This window comes from Pelophylax lessonae, assembly GCF_965119305.1.
Source record: "Pelophylax lessonae genome assembly, chromosome: 13".
Lineage (NCBI taxonomy): Eukaryota > Metazoa > Chordata > Amphibia > Anura > Ranidae > Pelophylax > Pelophylax lessonae.
This window is the reverse complement of record NC_138780.1, coordinates 49,605,730-49,626,073: the sequence shown is the minus strand read 5'-3', so window position 1 is coordinate 49,626,073 and position 20,344 is coordinate 49,605,730. Positions and strand designations below refer to the sequence as shown.

At 40.5% G+C, this 20,344-nt stretch overlaps 1 protein-coding gene across 4 annotated transcripts in view; it reads left to right on the top strand.

Annotated features, from left to right (window-relative positions):
- Positions 1-19,549, top strand: part of MAX (MYC associated factor X) — a 54,895-nt gene extending 35,346 nt beyond the window's left edge. For 2 of the 4 annotated variants that reach the window (XM_082275916.1, XM_082275915.1), the window contains 4 exons: positions 7,911-8,018; positions 16,367-16,483; positions 16,669-16,792; positions 19,058-19,549. In XM_082275916.1, coding sequence (XP_082132042.1) covers positions 7,911-8,018; positions 16,367-16,483; positions 16,669-16,792; positions 19,058-19,245 — 537 coding nt within the window. In that variant the 3' untranslated portion in view covers positions 19,246-19,549. The remainder of the gene's footprint in view (positions 1-7,910; positions 8,019-16,366; positions 16,484-16,668; positions 16,793-19,057) is intronic. The other 2 variants (XM_082275918.1, XM_082275917.1) reach the window with 1 other exon arrangement.
- Positions 19,550-20,344: the final 795 nt, after the last annotated feature.

Below are 20,344 nucleotides of genomic sequence, written 5' to 3'. Positions count from 1 at the left end.
GGTATTTGATCACCTGTGCGATTTTTTGATCACGCGCTATAAACAAAAAAAGAGCGTCCATTTTGCAAAAATAGCAATATTTTTCCCTTTTTTTTATATGAAATTCCCCCAAAAAAAAATGTAAAAATCAAAATTTTTTAAAATTTTCGGCCAATTTGTTTTATGCTACCTATGTTTGGTAAAAAAAATCGCAAAAAGCGTATTTTGATTGGTTTGCGCAAAAGTTATTGCGTTTACTAACTAAGGGAAAGATTTTTGTCATTTTTGTTGTTTTTTTTTTTAACGCGTAATGGCGGCGATCTGCGATTTTTTTTTTTTTTTTTTTTTTTGCGGTACTGCGACATTGCGGCGGACAGATCGGACCCTTGACTGACATTTTTGACACTTTTGGGGTTACCAGTGACATTTCTACAGTAATCAGTGCTATACATATGCACTGTTACTGTAAAAATACACTGGTAGTGAAGGGGTTAACTTTATTTGAGAGGGAGGGGCTGTGTGTGTCCCTAGGGGCGTGATTCTAACTGTGATTGGCTGGGGCTTCAGCTGTATGCAGAGTGATCAACGGATCTACATAGTAGATCCAGATGATCAGCTCTCATACAGCGAGGAGAATGACAGGCAGCTTGTTTACACAAGCTGCCTGACTTTCTCCCTCTCCCCCGCCGATCGCAGAGTGGCCGGCGGACATCGGGTCCGCCGGTCACACGCGCGGGGGGGTCCGTGACCACTCGGGAGCGGGAGCGCGCCTCCGGGGGCGCGCGCTCGCTCCCTAGACCCTCACAAGCTAGTGACGTAGCCCTACGTCACTTTGCCTGTGAGGGGCTGACCGCCGACGTAGATAGTCGTGCGGCGGTCGGCAAGTGGTTAAAGACTAAGTTCATATTCTGGAACTTGTTATACCTGTATCTGTATTTAGGGTGTAACATGTAATGTAATCCAGCACATGTTCCCTCAATATATGTGCTTTTTTTTTTTTTTTTTTTATTTTTTTCTCTCCAAAGGTGAACTTCGCCGTTTTCAGGCTGCATGTCATATCTGTCAGGTGATGATCACATAATTGGGAATCATTCGTTTTCAATAGTTAGTGGGACCCTGGCTCCAATGACAGTAGGGATAGAGAGCTTGGCTGCTGGTTCTTAACCGGGATCATGTACATTGATATATTCTTGGCATTGATTCAGGGAATATTAATCTACAGAATGTGGGCAGGAACAGGTGAAAAATGTACCACAACTATACACCATGTCTCTGCCTGGAGAAGACTGCTCACCGAGCGTCGGTGACCAAGTGGGTCAGAGACTCGACCTAGATTTTAATGGTAAATTTGATGAAGCTGAAGAGCTCAACAGCTAAAACTGGATTAACCTTCCATGTAATAACTATAACCTGGATGCAAACGTGTGAAGAATAAGGCTGTTGTATATAAATTGCAAGATCTGGGGAACTGGTCAGAATTGAGGACAAGATGGATGGAGAAAAAACAAGGCAGCCGTAGAAGAAAACCTGTTTCAGTCTGCAAGAGATATTTGATTGAAGGAAAGCTCATCTTTCAGCAGGACAATGACCCCGAAGGGCGCAGCCAGCACTACGCTGTAGTGTTTTAAGTACCTGAATGTCTTAGTTTGGCCAAGTCAAGGTGTACAGACATAATTTCAACTTTTGAAAATTGTTGTTCATTAATGCCCCCATCCGATGTCTGCTTTATTGTTGTGTAAATCAAGCAGTAAAAATCCTAACTTAAATACATTTAATTTCAAACTATGGTAAAACCCAAGGGAGTGAACAATAATGCAAAACATTGCATTAAATGGTATGATGTGTTAGTGCAAACATTTTGTTTGCATTTGGACCCAAACTGTTCTGTACATTCCATGTTATCCTGAATTGGGCCCACCATTTTTTTTTGTTTTTGACTTTTCCTAAATGAAGCTAAGGATTGCAAAAACAATTGCTTTCGGTTCTAAGTTTGGTAAGGACTGCTAGTATATTCCATATCATTACTGTAGTAATGTTCTCTGTTAGTGTGAAACACAAAAAAAGCCTCCATGTCCAGATTTGGAAGAAAGAAAATGGAAGAAAAGACTGCTTTAATGAGAATCAAGTAAAAACCAGAGAAACTGGGGCTACATCAGGATGAACCATTTCAAATGGTTACCGTTTTTCAGTCTCTTTTCTGTCATACAAGTTGAGGAGTGTGATCTTTAGTAGTTAACCTATTTAACCTATTTAATATTTTTTCCAATTCTGTATATCCAGCTTTTTTGGCATGTATACATTGTGTGTGTGTACATATACACTGCTCAAAAAAATTAAAGGAACTCTTTGAAAACACATCAGATCTCAAAGGGGAAAAATATCATGCTGGATATCTATACTGATATGGACTGGATAATGTGTTAGGAATGAAAGGATGCCACATTCGTTTAATGTAAATGAAAATGATTAACCTACAGAAGGCTGAATTCAAAGACCCCTCGAAAATCAAATTGAAAAAAATATGCAGCAGGCTAGTCCATTTTGCTGAAATTTCATTGCAGCACCTCATATTGGTACTTCAGTAGTTTGTATGGCCCCCACTTGCTTGTATGCATGCCTGACAATGTCAGGGCATGCTTCTTTTGAGAGGATGGATGATGTCCTGGGGTATTTCCTCCCAGATCTGGACCAGGACAAAACTGAGCTCCTTAACAGACAGAGGTGCAACCTGGTGGCGTCAGATGGACCAAAACATAATGTTCCATAGGTGTTCTATAGGATTTAGGTCAAGCAAATGTGGGGGCCACTCAATGGTATCAGTTCCTTCATTCTCCAGGAACTGGCTGCATACTCTCGCCACATGAGGCCGGGCGTCGTGTACCAGGAGGAACCCAGGACCCTCTGCATCTGCCCACAGTCTGTCCACAGGACAACTATTAGTCGTGCACTCCACAGATCTGGCCCTAATGGAAGAGTAGCAAGAAAGCCTTAAGAAGTCCCGTTTGGCTTAAGAAGTCCCGTTTGCAGTTTGTGAGAAGCCATGTGGGGGACACAGCAAACGTGGAAGAAGATGCTCTGCTCAGATGAGATCAAAATTAAATTTTTTGGCCTAAAAACAAAATTGCTATGTGTGGCGAAAAACGAACACTGCACATTACCCTGAACACACCATCCCCACCATGAAACGTGGTGGTTGTGGCAGCATCCTGTGGTGGGGATGCTGTTCTTCAGCAGGGACAGTGAAGCTGGTCAGAGTTGATGGGAAGATGGATGGAGCCAAATTCAAGGAAATCTTAGAAGAAAACCTGAAAAAGACATGAGACTGGGGCAAAGGTTCACCTTCCAGCAGGACAATGATCCTAAACAATACAGCCAGAGCTACAATGGAATGGATTTGATCAAAGCATATTCATGTGTTAGAATGACCCAGTCAAAGTCTAGACCTAAATCCAATTGAGAATCGGGGGCTAAATACAAATGCACGCCACACTTTTAAGACCTTTTTTATTTGTATAAACATTTTGAAAATCATTTATCATTTTCCTTCCACTTCACAATTATATGTGCCACTTTGTGTTGGTCTATCACATAAAATCCCAATAAAATACATTTACATTTTTGGTTGTAACATGACTAAATGTGGAAAATTTCAAGGGGTATGACTACTTTTTCAAGGCACTGTAGAAGCTGCCCCCCCCCCCCTCCCCTTTCCCCAACACTAACTGTAAGTTATGTCCTTGTTCTTTTTGTGATGTTTAGTTTTTTTTTATTTTGGCTACTAGGCTTTAATTGGGTCAGGAACAACAGTTGCAATAATTTATTTTTTTTTATTATCAAGATTTAACTAAAAAATATTTTTAGTTATACAAAGTCAGAATTTTCTTAATGTAGGAGTAAGGAGATGTGCTACATGAATTAGAATAGGTCTGTTTCGGGGTCAGTTTACGAGGTGATTCTAATCTTTATTGATACCAGAATCCTTTTGTAATAACAGACAGGGATTCTTTAACAGGTGGCAACCTGCCAGATTCTCCCCACCTCTCACAAGATATAGTTTAACTCTGCATTAGTACATCAACTGTTGAACATGATAGGTTACTGTTTCTCTACCTGTTACTGATGAGACCTCTGTCTAGGGTAAGCCTAGGTCAACTACCGGTTTATCTAAACAATACTGTTAGTGTTGGTTCACACTAGGGTGACACGACTTCCGGGCGACTTAATGAAGTCACTGTGCACCGCGACTTTGGCACGACTTGCACCGACTTCACACAATGGAAGTCAATGCAAGTCACTCCGACTTTGTCCAAAAGTAGTGCAGGAACCTTTTTCTAAGTCGGAGCGACTCGTCGCTCCTATTAGAACGGTTCCAATTGCACAGCACGGTCCGCGACAAGTCGGAACAGTGTGAACCGGCACTTCAAGTCTGGATTAACCATAGTTGACCATTGAGACCAAGGAATTCAAAACTGAAACAGTTTTATACATCTGGATGGAACAACATGCCTTCAACCCACTGCTAATATCTTAAAAGCAACAACAAAATGTTCTTGGTTTAGGTTTTTCCTAGTAAATCACATTTCATTGGTTACAATTAAGACACTTGGGCTCACTTGGTAAATTAGCCCACTGAATCAGTAGTCTTAATTCTTTTTATACAAATGTTGAGCAATGATATGGCAGCTCAAAAAATCTGTGACTGGTAAATTACTTGGGTTCCAAAAGGGCAGGATACAGAGCCTGCTATGACAACCATATATGTATATAAACTGATGTATCCTATGTGAATCCCAAGTTTGGGGCCTATAGCCCAGTGTCTAAATCTTGCTGATGTGGTCATGTGTGCAGATTCCTTGCCTATGAAGATTAATGTATAGGTTAGTCTCGCACAATGTTACAACATACATACCATGTGGTGCATACATCTTTCTTCTGGTTCCATTGAATTTTGTCTGTCTAGTAGTGCTGTTGAATTTCCCTCTTGGACTTTCCATTGGGTTTTCTTTGCAGTACATAAATTTGGATTTTGAATTAAGATTTCAAGGCTTTTGTTTCCTACAGACTATTAAGATGTGGATAGGGATCAGACCTGTGTAACCCAACTCTGATATTTTGATTGTAGGAGGATACCCCCAAGCCTGAATAGAATAAACAAAATACATAGGGATGTGCTTGGGTTGCAATGTGATTTACAGGCATACCCCGTTTTTCAGTACACTCACTTTACATACGCTCGCGAGTACAGACACAGCCTGGTCAACTTGGCCTGGCACTACTCCCGGCTTTTAACATTGGCGTCTATGGGAAATCTTGGTCAGCTTGACATGGCACTACTCCCAAACCATAAGTGACAGGGATACCAAACTTAGGGAGCACTGAGAGGGGACCCATGCCTACAACATATCCTATTTGTAATCTACCAGGTCATAGTCCTGGATCCCCTTAACATGCTCCCCAAGCTTGATGTCCTTGTCACTTATGGTTTGGGAACAGTGCCATGTCAAGCTGACCAAGATTTCCTATGGAGCTAGTGTATTTACATGCATTGATTAAGTGAAAAAAGGTATTGCTTCACTTTAAGTACATTTTCGTTTTACATAAATGCTCTGGTCTCATTGTGTACTTAAAGTGGGGTATTGCCTATTGCATTTTTGGCTCTAAGACAAGTAAACTACGGTATGTTTAAGAAATTAACCCTTTTTTTTTTTTTTTGTCAAATATTAATGTTTTAGGGCCACACATCACCTTTCCAAAGGTAAAAACATCACCCTAACAAATATATGCAACGTGAATATAAATACATAGCAAGTATCAGTTATCCTTTCACACTGGAATGTGGTGCAGGAAACCCACAATCTGCTAAGGGTATCAATAGATACTGAACACCCCAATCGCAGCTTGCATGGTACTGCAGTACCATGTAAACAAGTTGCGGTGTTTTCAAAAGTAGTGCATGCACTACTTCTGGTACAGTCCAGTGCTAATACAGCCCATTAAAATCAATAGGCTGAAAATCACATCATTCCTGTGCAATTTTGGTTTGAACCAGCACTAAAGAATGTTCTGTTGTACTCTCGGAGCACAAATTTTTAAATTTTGTTTTGAATTCTGGATTTGCTTTTTTCATGAGGGTATTTTTAGCATAGAACCATTAGGTCTGTTTGAGGGGGCGGGGAGATCCTGAGAACGGCTTTTACCTCCCTAATCTCCTGCAGATAGAGCAATGCGCTGACAGTCTGAGAAATTGTGGGCAGAGCTAGGTACGGCTAGTCCTGATAGGGCCATCAATGCAGCAGCAAAGAAGGAAGAACATCATCTTAGCCACTGGTTATCATATTAGCCACTGGTTCTTTTGGCAGGATAAACAGGTAATTAAAAATGTTCCAGGGAAAAATGGCAAGACCAGTCCTACTGGCTTTGGCAGCCTGATCACATTTTCTAGCACAGCATCCTGCAACATAAGTAACACTTCTCGATTGTGTAAACGCTTAACAACAAGAAATATTTTTGGGTAAAATAATTTAAAAGGTGTAGCACACGCAGCCGTTTCTTAGGTATTCTGTGATGCTCCTTGACCCTTATTTTGATAAGCCATAAATTTTAAGACTATAGGTATTTTGTTATTGTTTTCTCTATTCAAGATTACAATAGAATTGTTACTCTTATAGTGCGTATAGTATTTTTTTGATATGGTTCCAATGCAATATTACCTGCAATCTAGTAGTTTTCTATAATTTTAAAACTTTTCTTCTTTCGTTTGACAGACACAGCTCCTGATCTTCTTAACCATTGGGTTATACTGCCCCCTACAGGAGTAGGACACTAGGCAGAAAAAGTCTGGCTACACCTATGGGCAGTCCCCCCAGGTGGTATACTCCCTCTCTGCTATAGGCCTTTCTGCCTAATCAGGAGTAAGGACCAAGTTCCTTGCTGGGATCTCGTCCTGGCGATTTATTTATTTTTTTTTCCTTAACTTTCTCTCCTGGGTTTTTATATTGTGAGATCTACAATCGACTGCCGGAGCTGGGCGTCGGGCTGGATAATCTAGATCCAGCGATCACCCCAGTCAGGCAAGGGAGCCACGACATAGCCTCACCGGACAGGGGTTTGCCTTTGAGTTAAACGCCTCGCGAGGTTGCATATAAACGGTTCTCGGCCTGAGTCGCAGCTTTTTTTTTTTTCTGGCCGACAGCCCCACCTATTTCAATGGAAAGGAGGTTCTGTCTGGAGCGGTGCCTGCCTGGTTCCTGGTATGAGTATCTGTCCCCCCCCCCCCCCCTCCCCTTGCTTTTGCTGAGCTGGCGGACCACCTGGTCCAGGGGCTGCAATTTATCTGTGATGTCTCTTTGGATGCGGCTCCCCTAGTGGCTCGGCTCTTTCTGCAGTGGTCTTTCGGCCTGTCTTTTGGCTCAAATGCTGGTCTGCGGGCCAGACTAAAAAGGCCTTGGCTGATCTACCCTTTCAAGAAGATTGCCTATTTGGTGCTACCCTGGATGATATCATTAAAGGCCTTACAGGTTTTTTCAGTTGTCTCCGGTGGGGCATCCCCCCCAGGTGGATCTGTTGGCGTCCTGGCTCAACAAAGTTGCAGAGGATTGTGGCTCGGTCATGGGATCTTCTGGCAGACGCCATGGATACGCTGGTGGCCCTGTGGGGTCGGTATCGTGGAGTTGTAATTCTGCATTTCCCCTCTGTGGAGTGATTATAGCAGGGAGAGGGAGTATCCCCTCTGGGACTGCCCATAGGCGTAACCAGACTTTTTTTCTGCCTAGTGTCCTACTCCTGTAAGGGGCAGTATAACCCAATGGTTAAGAAGATCAGAAGCTGTGTCCATCAATGAACATAAGAGAAGTTGATTTTACGGTAAGTCAAAAATCCCATTTTTCCATTGAATTATCCTATTATTAAATCACTAACTTTTTTTTTTGTAGGCGGACAAAAGAGCACATCACAATGCGCTAGAACGTAAACGCAGGGACCATATCAAGGACAGTTTCCACAGTCTAAGAGACTCAGTACCTTCACTCCAAGGGGAAAAGGTGAGTTTAATTGTGGTTTAATATAAATACACACACACCCTGTGTCATACCACTGCAGTTATCGTGAGAATTTACTAAACCAGGTATCAGATTGTAAATTCTTAGTGCCAAGCTTAAGCTCTACATGTTCCTTAACCTGTTGCCGCTTGCGTACCACACATGCTGCAATATGTGTCACTGGGCAGCTAATGTTTCTGTGCTGAGAATTTGCTCACAGCACAGAGACCAAGCTGTGAAGGACAGTAACGATCAGTAGGTGTAGGGACCAGTTTCCAGTCGTGACAGGCAATCACAGTAGTCACCTGACTGATGATCCTCCCCACTCCCCAGGCATACAGAACCCTAGTAAAGGTATATCGGGGCAGAGCAGGAAGGGGTAAAATGGGTCTTGCATAATCTCTTGGTTTATTAAGACTGATATGTGCAAAGAATGTTTAAATGTTATTCTAGGATAGATTAAGGAAGAATGGGTCCATGACCTGATAGCAGCTCCCTTATCTCTTTGATATTGATAAGGATTGCAATAGGCACAGAAAACTGCCCCATTTGCATTTCCTGTACTGTTGCAGGTACAGCCTGCTCTAAATGCCTACAAATGCATCCCTCCTTGTGAAATGGCAGGCAGGTTCACAGTTTGGGCCAGTTGTGATGGTTCACACTTCAACACGGTTATGGGGGGAACCTGGCAAATGGAAAACAATATTTTTTTTGTTTCCTAATGTTGAGCCTGTGTGTAGAGCAACACAGGATATTGCATGGATATGGCGCGAATGAGCCATTAATCTTTTACATAATTTACCAATTTACAGTATAAGTAGGACTTAATTAGTTTAACTTTTTTTCACATCCAATGTCTTAACCTCCTGTAGTTGTTGGTACTAGATGAGCTTTTTACCAGCAAAACCCCTTAGAGGAATTTACTAGAAACTGTTCTTCCACATGTAATGGGCAGAAAAAACTATTCGTAATAGGTTTTCATGTATCTCCTGTAACCCTAGAACATTTAACTTCATTGCTAATGTTTCCTATGGTTCTATATTAGTAGATTTAACCACAACAGCTTGACTCAGACCCAGATTTTGATTACAGATTTAGGATATTTTAACACTGCGATATAAAATCTCTCTCTCTCTATATATATATATATATATATATATATATATATATATATATATATATATATATATATATATATATATATATATTATATATATATATATATATATATATATAATGCAGTACATACCAAAAGTTTGGACCCACCTTCTCATTCAAAGAGTTTTCTTTATTTTCATGACTATGAAAATTGTAGATTCACACTGAAGTCATCAAAACTATGAATTAACACATGTGGAATTATATACATAACAAAAAAGTGTGAAACAACTTAAAATGTCATATTCTAGGTTCTTCAAAGTAGCCACCTTTTGCTTTGATTACTGCTTTGCACACTCTTTGCATTCTCTTGATGAGCTTCAAGAGGTAGTCACCTGAAATGGTCTTCCAACAGTCTTGAAAGAGTTCCCAGAGATGCTTAGCACTTGTTGGCCCTTTTGTCTTCACTCTGCGGTCCAGCTCACCCCAAACCATCTCGATTGGGTTCAGGTCCGGTGACTCGCAGCACCCCATCACTCTCCTTCTTGGTCAAATAGCCCTTACACAGCCTGGAGGTGTGTTTGGGGTCATTGTCCTGTTGAAAAATAAATGATGGTCCAACTAAACGCAAACCGGATGGAATAGCATGCCACTGCAAGTGCTGTGGTAGCCATGCTGGTTCAGTATGCCTTCAATTTTGAATAAATCCCCAACAGTGTCACCAGCAAAGCACCCCCACACCATCACACCTCCTCCTCCATGCTTCACGGTGGGAACCAGGCATGTAGAGTAGGGATGCACCGAAATTTCGGCCACCAAAATTTTCGGCCGAAAATTGGCTTATCCCATTTCGGCCGAAAATGGGTTAAAAATGCCGAAATTAACGATCTGTGCATTAATGAACTAACAGACCGGGCGGGAGGGCGGACGAGCAGCCGCTAATAGCTGTCACTATGTGAGCCTTAACTTCTCTTCAATTCCCTGTCAGCGGCACGATGTACATGTATTAACTGACACTCCGGGCGGGGGGAGCGGCCACTCATAGATAGAACTATGTGATCCTTCACTTCCCTGTCAGAGGGACTGTGTGTGAATGAACTGACCTGACAGCAGGCGGGAGGGCGGGGGGAGCGGCCGCTAATAACTATAACTATGTGAGCCTTCACTTCCCTGTCATGCGGGTATCTCCTCTGACAGGGAAGTGAAGGCTCACATAGTTAGTTATTAGCGGCCGCTCCCCCCGCCCTCCCGCCCGCTGTCAGGTCAGTTCATTCACACACAGCCCCCCTGACAGGGAAGTGAAGGATCACATAGTTATATCTATTAGCGGCCGCTCCCCCCGCCCGCCCGGAGTGTCAGTTAATTCACGTACATCGTGCCGCTGACAGGGAATTGAAGAGAAGTTAAGGCTCACATAGTGACAGCTATTAGCGGCCGCTCTCCCGCCCGGTGTGTCAGTTTATTCATGTAGTTGTACAGATCGTAGTAGTAGTGACATCACCGGGAGGCGGGTGGCCGGCCAGAGGCGGGACTTTTGAATAATGGACACCGGAGGAGCTGAGTGAGTAGGAGAGGGACGCTGAGGCTGATGGAGGGGGGAGGGGGGGGTGATAGATGAGGCAGCTTACCTTTGGTATTATTATTAATTATGCAGCATGAGGGGGTTAATGTATTGTCACTGCTGCATTAGTGACCGACCAGTGGCAGTTAATTAACCCATTTGTGTTGCATTAGTGCAACCAGTATCAGTGTTAATTAACACTGATACTGGTTGCACTAATGCAGCACAAAGGGGTTAATTAACTGCCACTGGTCGGTCACTAATGCAGCAGTGACCAGCAATACATGACAATACATTAACCCCCTCATGCTGCATAATTAATACTAATACCATTGGTAATTAAATTAACCTATTGCCAACCCGTCACAGTACATATACTGTGACAGGGTGGCAGCGACAGGTGTACGTCGCTGCCTGTTTTTGGTGTATGCCCCTGTTCCATCTATTTTAAAATTATTTGGGGGAAAAAGTCATTTTCGGTTTTCGGCCAAGGGCATCCTGCATTTTCGGTTTCGGCCCAAAATTTTCATTTCGGTGCGTCCCTAATGTAGAGTCCATCCGTTCACCTTTTCTGCGTCGCACAAAGACACGGTGGTTGGAACCAAAGATCTCAAATTTGGACTCATCAGACCAAAGCACAGATTTCCACTGGTCTAATGTCCATTCCTTGCGTTCTTTTGCCCAAACAAGTCTCTTCTGCCACTCGTTTTCCTGTACTTAGCTGCTTTTTTCTTGCTATAATACAAATTCTAACCAGGGACTCTCCTAACACAGGGAGAGTAGTAAACACGCTAACTGAAATTTTATTTATTACTTCATACAAAATCCTTTATTGATAATGACAGCTTCCCACTTCCGTTCTGCACTCAGCAATGGAAGTTCCCCTTCCTCCCTCCCCCTGCAGTCTTCTAAGACACTGCATCCACCATTCACAATGCACAGCGTGACTCGTGCCTTCTCAGTGGGCTCTCTGCTGTGAAGCCACAAGTGGTCACAGCCGGGTGCCCATAGTGAAGATGCCGGCACCGCCAAGGGAGGACAGAGGATGAAGACGAAAGCTTGCACTGCTGGACCGTGGGACAGGTGAATGGTTATTTTTTTGATTGGCGGCTGGAACGCCTCCTTCATTTATTTCAGTAATTCAATTCAAAAAGGTAAATTAATATAGCTTATATAGATGCGTTACACACTAATATATATCAAGCATATCTTTATTTTGATGATTACGGCTTACAGCTAGTAAAAACCCAAAATTGGGTATCTCAAAGTTAGAATATTATGTAAGACCAAAAAACAAAATTATTTTTTATTATGGAAATGTTGTCTTGTGGAAAACTATGTAAATTTACAGTATAGTATGCACTCAGGGCTCCTTTTGCATGAAAACTGTATCAATGCGGCGTGGCATGGAGGCAATCCGCTTGTGGCACTGCTGAGGTGTTGCGGAAGCCCAGGTTGCTTTGTTAGCTGCCTTCAGGTCATCTGCATTGTTGGGTCTGGTGTCTCTCATCTTCCTCTTGACAATACCTCACAGATTCTCTATGGGGTTTAGGTCAGGTGTTTGCCGGCTAATCAGGCACAGTGATGCCATGCTCATTAAACCAGGCATTGGTACTTTTGGCAGTTTGGGCAGACGCCAAGTCTTGCTGGAACAAAAAAATTTGCATCTCCATAAAGCTGGTCAGCAGAGGGAAGCATGAAGTGCTCTAGAATTTCCTGCTAGAGGGCTTCGCTTATTTTAGACTTGATAAAATTCAGTGGACCAACACCAGCAGACGACGACATGGCTCCCCAAATCATCACGGACTGTTGAAACTTCACATTGGACCTCATGCAACTTGGATTTTGTGCATCTCCACTCTTCCTCCAGAGTCTGAGACCTTGATTTCCAAACAAAATGCAAAATTTTCCACAGTCCATGATGATTTGGGGAGTCATGGCATCTGGTGTTGGTTCCCTGGTTTATCAAGTTCAAAGTCAACGCAGCCCTCTACCAGGAAATTCTAGAGCACTTCATGCTTCCCTCTGCTAACCAGCTTTATAAAGTTGCTGATTTCTTTTTCCAGCAGCACTTGGTTCCTGCCCACACTGCCAAAAGTACCAATACCTGGTTTAGGGATGCACCGATCCGATAGTCGGAATCGGATATCAGCTCCTATATGGCCATTTTAGATGGATCGGGGGGATCAGTAACATTGACCGATCCACTGGCCGATCCGGTTTTTGCTTGGTAACGGCTCAGCCATCCCTTACTAGGTGCAGTAGTAGTATGGGATGGTAGCCACTACTTCCTGTATAGTCCTGGCTCACAGGCGGAGTGATATCCGATGCACTCTGCCTGTGAATGGAGGAGCCGTACACATGAAGCAGCGGCTTTGCTCTGTACTGCAGCCGCTTGTTTTGTGTGTAGCTCCGGATCGGTATCGGCAATTTCACAACGGCAGATATCAGTATCGGGTCCAAAAAAGTCGGAAACGGTGCATCCCTAACCTGGTTTAATGACCATGGCATCACCGTATTTGATTGGCCAGCAAACTCCGGATCAGACCTAAACCCCATAGAGAATCTGTGGGGTATTGCCAAGAGAAAAATGGGACACCAGACCCAATATTGCAGACGTGCTGAAGGCTGCTTTCAAAGCAACCTGGACTTCTATAACTCAGCAGTGTGGAAGGCCATGCCGCATTGATGCAGTAATTCATACAAAAGGAGCCACGACCGAATATTTAGTGCATACTATAATGTACATGGACATACTTTTCAGTAAGCCAACATTTCTGCACTACAATACTTTTTATTTATTTATATTATAATCTAGTATAATATAATTTTTTTTTTTTATTGGTCTTATGTAATCTAGTTTTCTGAGATACTGCATTTTGGGTTTTCACTAGCTGTAAGCCATAATCCTCAAAATTGCTTACAATCGATATTTTTGTGTAATGCCTCTATATAAAAAAAAATCGGAGCTTCACTTTTTGGATTGAACTTTTTGATAAATTTTCAAAATTTCTGAGGTGTGTGTGTATGTATGTAGTATATAATATTTATTTTGAATAGAGTAGCTAAAACCCCGTCAGTTTATTGTTGACTGTCTTTGTCCCACTGTGAGAATTTCCGTCCACTTCCTATGGAATGGGAAGTGAGAAGAATTTTGTAAAAAGTGCAGGGAATTCCCCTCCAGACAGCGGTTGCCCATAGAGGCTATTTCCCCTTACCACCTTTTCTGGTGAAAACTAACATTTGGGATTTCCCATCCCTTTCTATTTTGGTGATGGTGGTCACCAGAAGAGATGGAGAAGATTAATCTCCCCAGCAAAAACACAGACAACGGTAAAAAAAAAAAAAACGCTAGGAGTGCTAAACCTTCCTCATATAAAAAAGTTTTATACATACTTTAACCTAACACCGTAATAGCTATAGGGACAAACTTGCAAAGTACGATGAGTGCCCATTTGTTTGATAAGTTGATGAAATCTGACATTAGCTTTTGAGTATAGTTTACATATAGAATATAGTTTATTTTCACTGTTAGATAAAGCACCCATCTAAATCTGCTCTTTGGCTTCAGCAGCAATGCTACCAAGATGGTACATTTTCAGTAAATCGCTCCTTAATTTTAATTTTTTTTTCAGTTTTATTCAACCACTTAACGACCGCCTGCATTGCACTGCGGGGGGGAGCGGCTGCTGTAGGCAAGGCGGCGTACTGGTACAACACTGCCTACTTCTGTGTTTAGGGCACAGGCATTTATACCACTCCCGCTGTGATTGTACCCATTGGAAGCCTGTCAGTAAGTCCCGTCCGGGACATGCTGATCGGCTGTGTACATTCACAGCCAAGAACTCTGTGGTGAAATTAAACATAGAGCTCTGTTCTCGGAGCGATCTGTCAGTGATAAGAAACTGAGAGATCATTAGTAAAAAAAGCAGCACACTTTACACACATTAACATAGTTAGGCACATATTTAACCCCTTAGTCATTAGTACAGTGTGTATATTTTTAGCACTGATCACTGTATTAATGCCACTGGTGATGTCAGTGGCAGTTAGTCAGATAGGGGTTTATTCACTTAGCTAGAGAGGGCAAAAATAGTCACAATTCTGAAGAGAAATCAATTTGCTTCCAGGCTTTTTTTTGCTAAAGCTTAAATAAAGAAGTTGAGGTTAGAAGCTAATTTGGTTTATCTGCAAATGTAAGTAATTTTTCTGTCTCTAGTTTTAGTAAATAAACCCTTTAGTGTCAGATTGTCTGCATAAGTATCACAGTCCAATTAGAAGTAGTTAATTGCGCATATATATATATATATATATATATATATATATATATATATATATATATATATATATATATATATATATATATATATATAATTTCAGGGTGTGTGTATCTATATTTACCAAAGTTTGTAGACGCTATAACTAACTTTCACGCAAGCCAATCAATATACAATTTATGGGGATTTTTTTTTTTTTTACATGTTGGCTAAAATGTATGAAGACATTTAGATTTTTTTTAATTAGATGTGTTATATATAATTTTATATTGTGATATTATATAATTTTTTAAAAAAAAAATTGGTCTGTCTTTTTTCTCTTATTTCACAAAACACCCAGTGGTGATCAAATACTACCAAAAGAGAGCTCTATTTGTGTAAAAAATATAAAGTAGCGCAGAAAATGACCTGGTCATGAAGGAGATGAAATCTTCTGGAGCTGAAATGGTTAAGAGATTTTACAGAGATGAATAATAGCCGGACTTTACCAATGGCAAAGTTTTACTTGTCCAGCAGGTTGCTCTGAATTAAAAACTATTCAATAGAATTATATATTTTATTTAGAACAAATATGCAGTAAGAAGATGGGATTTTTTTAGGCACCAAAAGACACGCAATCCATAAAATGACAAACTTTTTTTTTTTTTTTTTTTTATAACAATTAGAGCAATAAATGCACATATAATTAAAAAAAGAACCATTTCCATCTGATACAAACTACAAGCACCACCCTGACAGCAAAACATGTCACAAATAGCCCCAACGCGTTTAGTTCCAAATTAATCTTCATCAGGGGGATATATATGGGTGGTATAGTCTGAAACCTAAATTAATACATCTCCAAATATTTAAACAAATATAAATTTCATTTTTTTGTATTCTCCCCCCCCCCCCCCCCTTTTTTTCCCATTCTATGTGCTCCTCAAGTTTCGAAAATCTACTTTTCACATTGGCAACCAAAACCACGCCAATATCTAATTTTGATTTTGTAAGTTTATATGTAGTATGTTTGTAGTAGCTATGGATATTATTTGTTAAAGTGTTTTGAGATGTATCCATTTGTATTTCAGACCATACCACCCATATTTATCCCCCTGATGAAGATTATTTGAACCGAAACACGTAGGAGTTAACTGTTATTTGTGACAGTCTGTTTTGCTGCCAGGGTGGTGCTTGTAGCAAACTAAAATGGTTAATTTAGAACGTGTGCTTTTAACGCTTTATTCTAAATAAAAATGTATATATTTTTTTGATTTGGTGTCTTTTGGTACCTAAAAAAAAAAAATCCCATCTTCCTACTACGTATTTTTTCTCTGTAATAAGGCACCTTGGCAAATAGTACTAGCTGGGATCTATTGTATAATATATTTTATTTAAACAGGAAAAATGTAATATTTAATATTTACCACATACAGCCAGCATGTGGCAAGCTATGCCCGAGTCGGAGGTGGACCACATCTCTCTTATTCTCTCAGAGCACAGATGGGAAAGACCTGATTGGAAAGGATGCAGAGGATGACAAAAAGTATAAAGTAAATGTCTTAATTTCTAATTACAGAGCCTTTGCAACAATACGGAATAGTTTTGTTTTTTGGTATTTATTTATTTTTTTTTAGGTAATTTTACATATCTACTTTAACTATTTTTTGTTTAGTTCATTTTCTTATTTTTGTCAAAGATAAATCTTGGCTTAGCGGGTTTTTTTTTCTCCATTAAGGCTTCACGGGCACAGATCCTGGACAAAGCAACAGAGTATATACAGTATATGAGAAGAAAAAATCACACACACCAGCAAGATATTGATGACCTAAAGAGACAGAATGCTCTGTTAGAACAACAAGGTAAGCACAATTTGTGTTAATTCTTTCAGTCGATTTTGGCAGACGCCTTGCAAAGTGTTAATTTGTTCGTACTTTACGAAGAATTATAAATGTGGCCATAGGTATGAGATGGGTGAGCATGCATAATCTAATTGCAGATCTTTTACATGGCTATTGGAGAAGAATGAAATTAAAGTGATTGTAACCCCTCACTTTTTTAAAACAACCCGTTCAGTTTAAAATTAGAAATGAAAAGCAAAAGATTTATGTCTAGATTAGGGATCCTGAAACTACGGACCTTCAGCTGTTGCAGAACTACACATACCATGAGGCATAGTAAAACTCTGATGTTCAGACATGACTAGGCATGATGGGAATTGTAGTTCCTGAACAACTAAAGGGCCATAGTTTGGAGACCCCTGGTCTAGATATAAAAAACATAAATGCAACATATCCTCTTTTCTCAGCTCCATAAGAGCTGGGGAAGAAACACAGCAGCACACTAATCTTCCCAGAAAATGGCTGTGCAGAGGGTGTGTGTCAGGACAAGTTTGATCATTGGAGGAGCATAGCTAGAGAACTGACCACTAAGTGTTCTCCTGCTTAGTGTGGTCAGTTTTTAATAGGAAAGCAGAGGGACTAGCAGGAACACCAGGGATTTCACATAAAGGAAGCAATACAAAGAGAACAGGATACTTTTTCATACAAGTACATGGTATAGCAGGCACATATTAGCAATATAAAATGTTGGATTTACATATTCTTTAAGTTTTCCCGGTGCTTAAATTGCAGTGAAAAATCTTCACGTTTAAAAATTTATGGTGAAATTTAACCATTTTGGCAGAATTCATTTGAGTCCACATGGAAGGCTAAATTGAGGTGCTTTTTGGTACTTCTAAAGCAAAGTACACATGATCAGAAAATCAGGCAAAAAATATCACTTTTAAAGCAATTTGTACGATTAGTACACAGCTTTCAAGAGCCAATCATGACAGTTTGTCCGAAAATAATCCGAAAGGACAAATATTACAATTTTTCTTGTACCAGATGGTATGGTTTTCGTTTAATCAGTACAGTTTTCATCCTGAAAAAAATTTGAAGAACAAGACATGCTCAAATGAAAGCATACATTACTATACAATACATTATATCAATTCTGAAGCTGGAACCTCATTTGAGACTAGCATGCAAAAAAAGGGATGACCTTTCTTTCGATATTCTCATCATGTTTACGGGCTTTAGGGTGAGATGGGCTTTAAATGGCTCCTGAGTGTTTGTGAAGCTTACAACTATCCTGGACCTGTTATTGTGCCAAAAAAAGGTATTGCTTACCGTTTATTTTACAATTGCCTATTTGTTACCCTGGTGTTGTCAGGAATGCACTTTTCTTGCCCACATTTTTTAACGATTGGCTGTTGCGTATTTTCCTAATTGCCCCAGCTGCAATGTCACTATGGTGCCCTTCATATACAGTGTACTAGTGCAGAGCACGGTATTGACATTGTTAAACCAGTGGCACTCTGCATCAAAGACCACCCAGCCCAGAAAAGGAGCGTAGACCAAAAGGACCCTGTAGCGCCACGTGAATGGCTTTAAGACTTTCGAAAGGTATTTATTACAAACACAATATGTGAGCCTCCTAAGCATGCTAACATGTTTGGGACACTGCTGCAAACTGTTTTTCCTTAGTTTCCCCAGCAGGACCCTCCCCCCCAGTCCCAATAAATGTGGGGAATCATCCTCCCCAATAAGTCTCCCTCTCTTATTCTCTCATTATAGGCATGGTTTGAAAACTTCCATATAATAAACTAATTACTAAACGAATTGGGGGATTGGAGGACCTTTAATTATGAAGAGCATCTGCAATCGCTAGATTTATTCTCCCTAGAGAAGAGACGCCTGAGAGGGGACATGATAGCAATTTATAAATATCTCAATGGTGATCTCGGCATAGAAAAAAAGCTATTCAGTCGTAGGGAGTGCATGAGGACTCGAGGGCATACATTGCGATTAGAGGAGAAGCGTTTTAACCTCAGGCAACGTGGGGTGGTGGGTTCTTTACTGTTAGAGCTACAAGATTGTGGAATTCTCTACCACAAGAGGTGGTTTCTGCGGGAAGTATGGTGGCTTTCAAAAGACTCTTAGACTTACATCTCAAAGATCAGAACATTCAGTGGTATGTGAGATGATTACGGCCACACACACCTACACAGGTTGAACTGAATGGACTATTGTCTTTATTCAACCTCACCTACTATGTAACTAAAATTTTATTTTGTCTTGCAGTTCGTGCTCTGGAAAAGGCAAAATCAAACTCAAGGCTTCAGTCCAGCTACTCTTCCTCTGACAGCAGTCTTTACACCAATCCCAATGGCAGTGCCATATCAGCCTTTGATGGAGGATCTGATTCCAGCTCAGAGTCAGAACCAGAAGAACCTCAAAGCAGAAAGAAAATACGGATGGAAGCAAGTTGAGCAAAATAAAGCAATAAAGAGAACATCCTATACCAAGCTAAACTTCTTTAGCACCCCCTTTGACCCTAATTAGGCCCTGCTCAGCTCTTTTAAGGACTTTTTCCCTGTTATCTTTAGTTTATTGGACTCTGATTTCTTGTTTCTCAATGTCATTGTTCCCTCTCCATGCTGTATTAAAATATTAAGGAAGCATCCAAAGGCTTGCCAGGGAAAGATTCTGTGCAAGTAAAACGTGGTGCTGTACTGGAGTGCAGCCTTCTTGATGACGATTTGCAGTCACATTCGTCTATAAAACTATTTTTAACTGCATTGCGAAATTGTGTTTTTTTGTTATTTTTTAATTTTACATGTTACAGATTTTAAACACTGTTCGTTTGTTAACTTTTATCATTTAGTTTCTGATCATCAGAATGCATATGTGTAAACAACTCCCATTTTTTGGCAAGTGTAACCCATGAATTTTTCTATGAATATGTTGCTTAGATCTGATATTTTTTTTTTTCTGTATTGACTTACTGGCATGAATAACTGTCAGGAGCCACATATATAAACTTGGCCACAATATAATTTGTTTGCACAGTCTTCTTTAGATTTTCCAAAACTGTTGTGTGATGTCTTGCCTTATTGACCTTCATGCTACATAGTTATTGGTAAGCCCAAAGGAGATTGTATTAGAGTGTAAAAAGATTATTGTGATGTTGATTCAAAATGGGAACAAAAAAAAAAAAATCATAATTCAGCTTTTTCAGTTAAGGTGTATTTAAACCCAAAAATAAAAATGTAATATATTGCAGCTGACCAGTCCATATGTGTGGGGGCTGCAGAAAACATGTGAATACCTTTTTGATCTTAACAGATATCTTGTAATTTAACAAAGTGATATAACAAAATGATTTTAATCTTATATTTAACAGATCAAGGGACCAAATAGAAGTTCATTGTTGGGGTTTACATACCCTTTAAGATGGCCAAATGTTGCTATTGGATTGTGCAATCTTAAAGATGGCAGGTTTGGTTTTGACAAAATTTTGTGTGGGATGAGGACAAAAGGCCTATCCAATCATGTGGGCCATTGTATTACGCAGTTGTTAAGAAAATT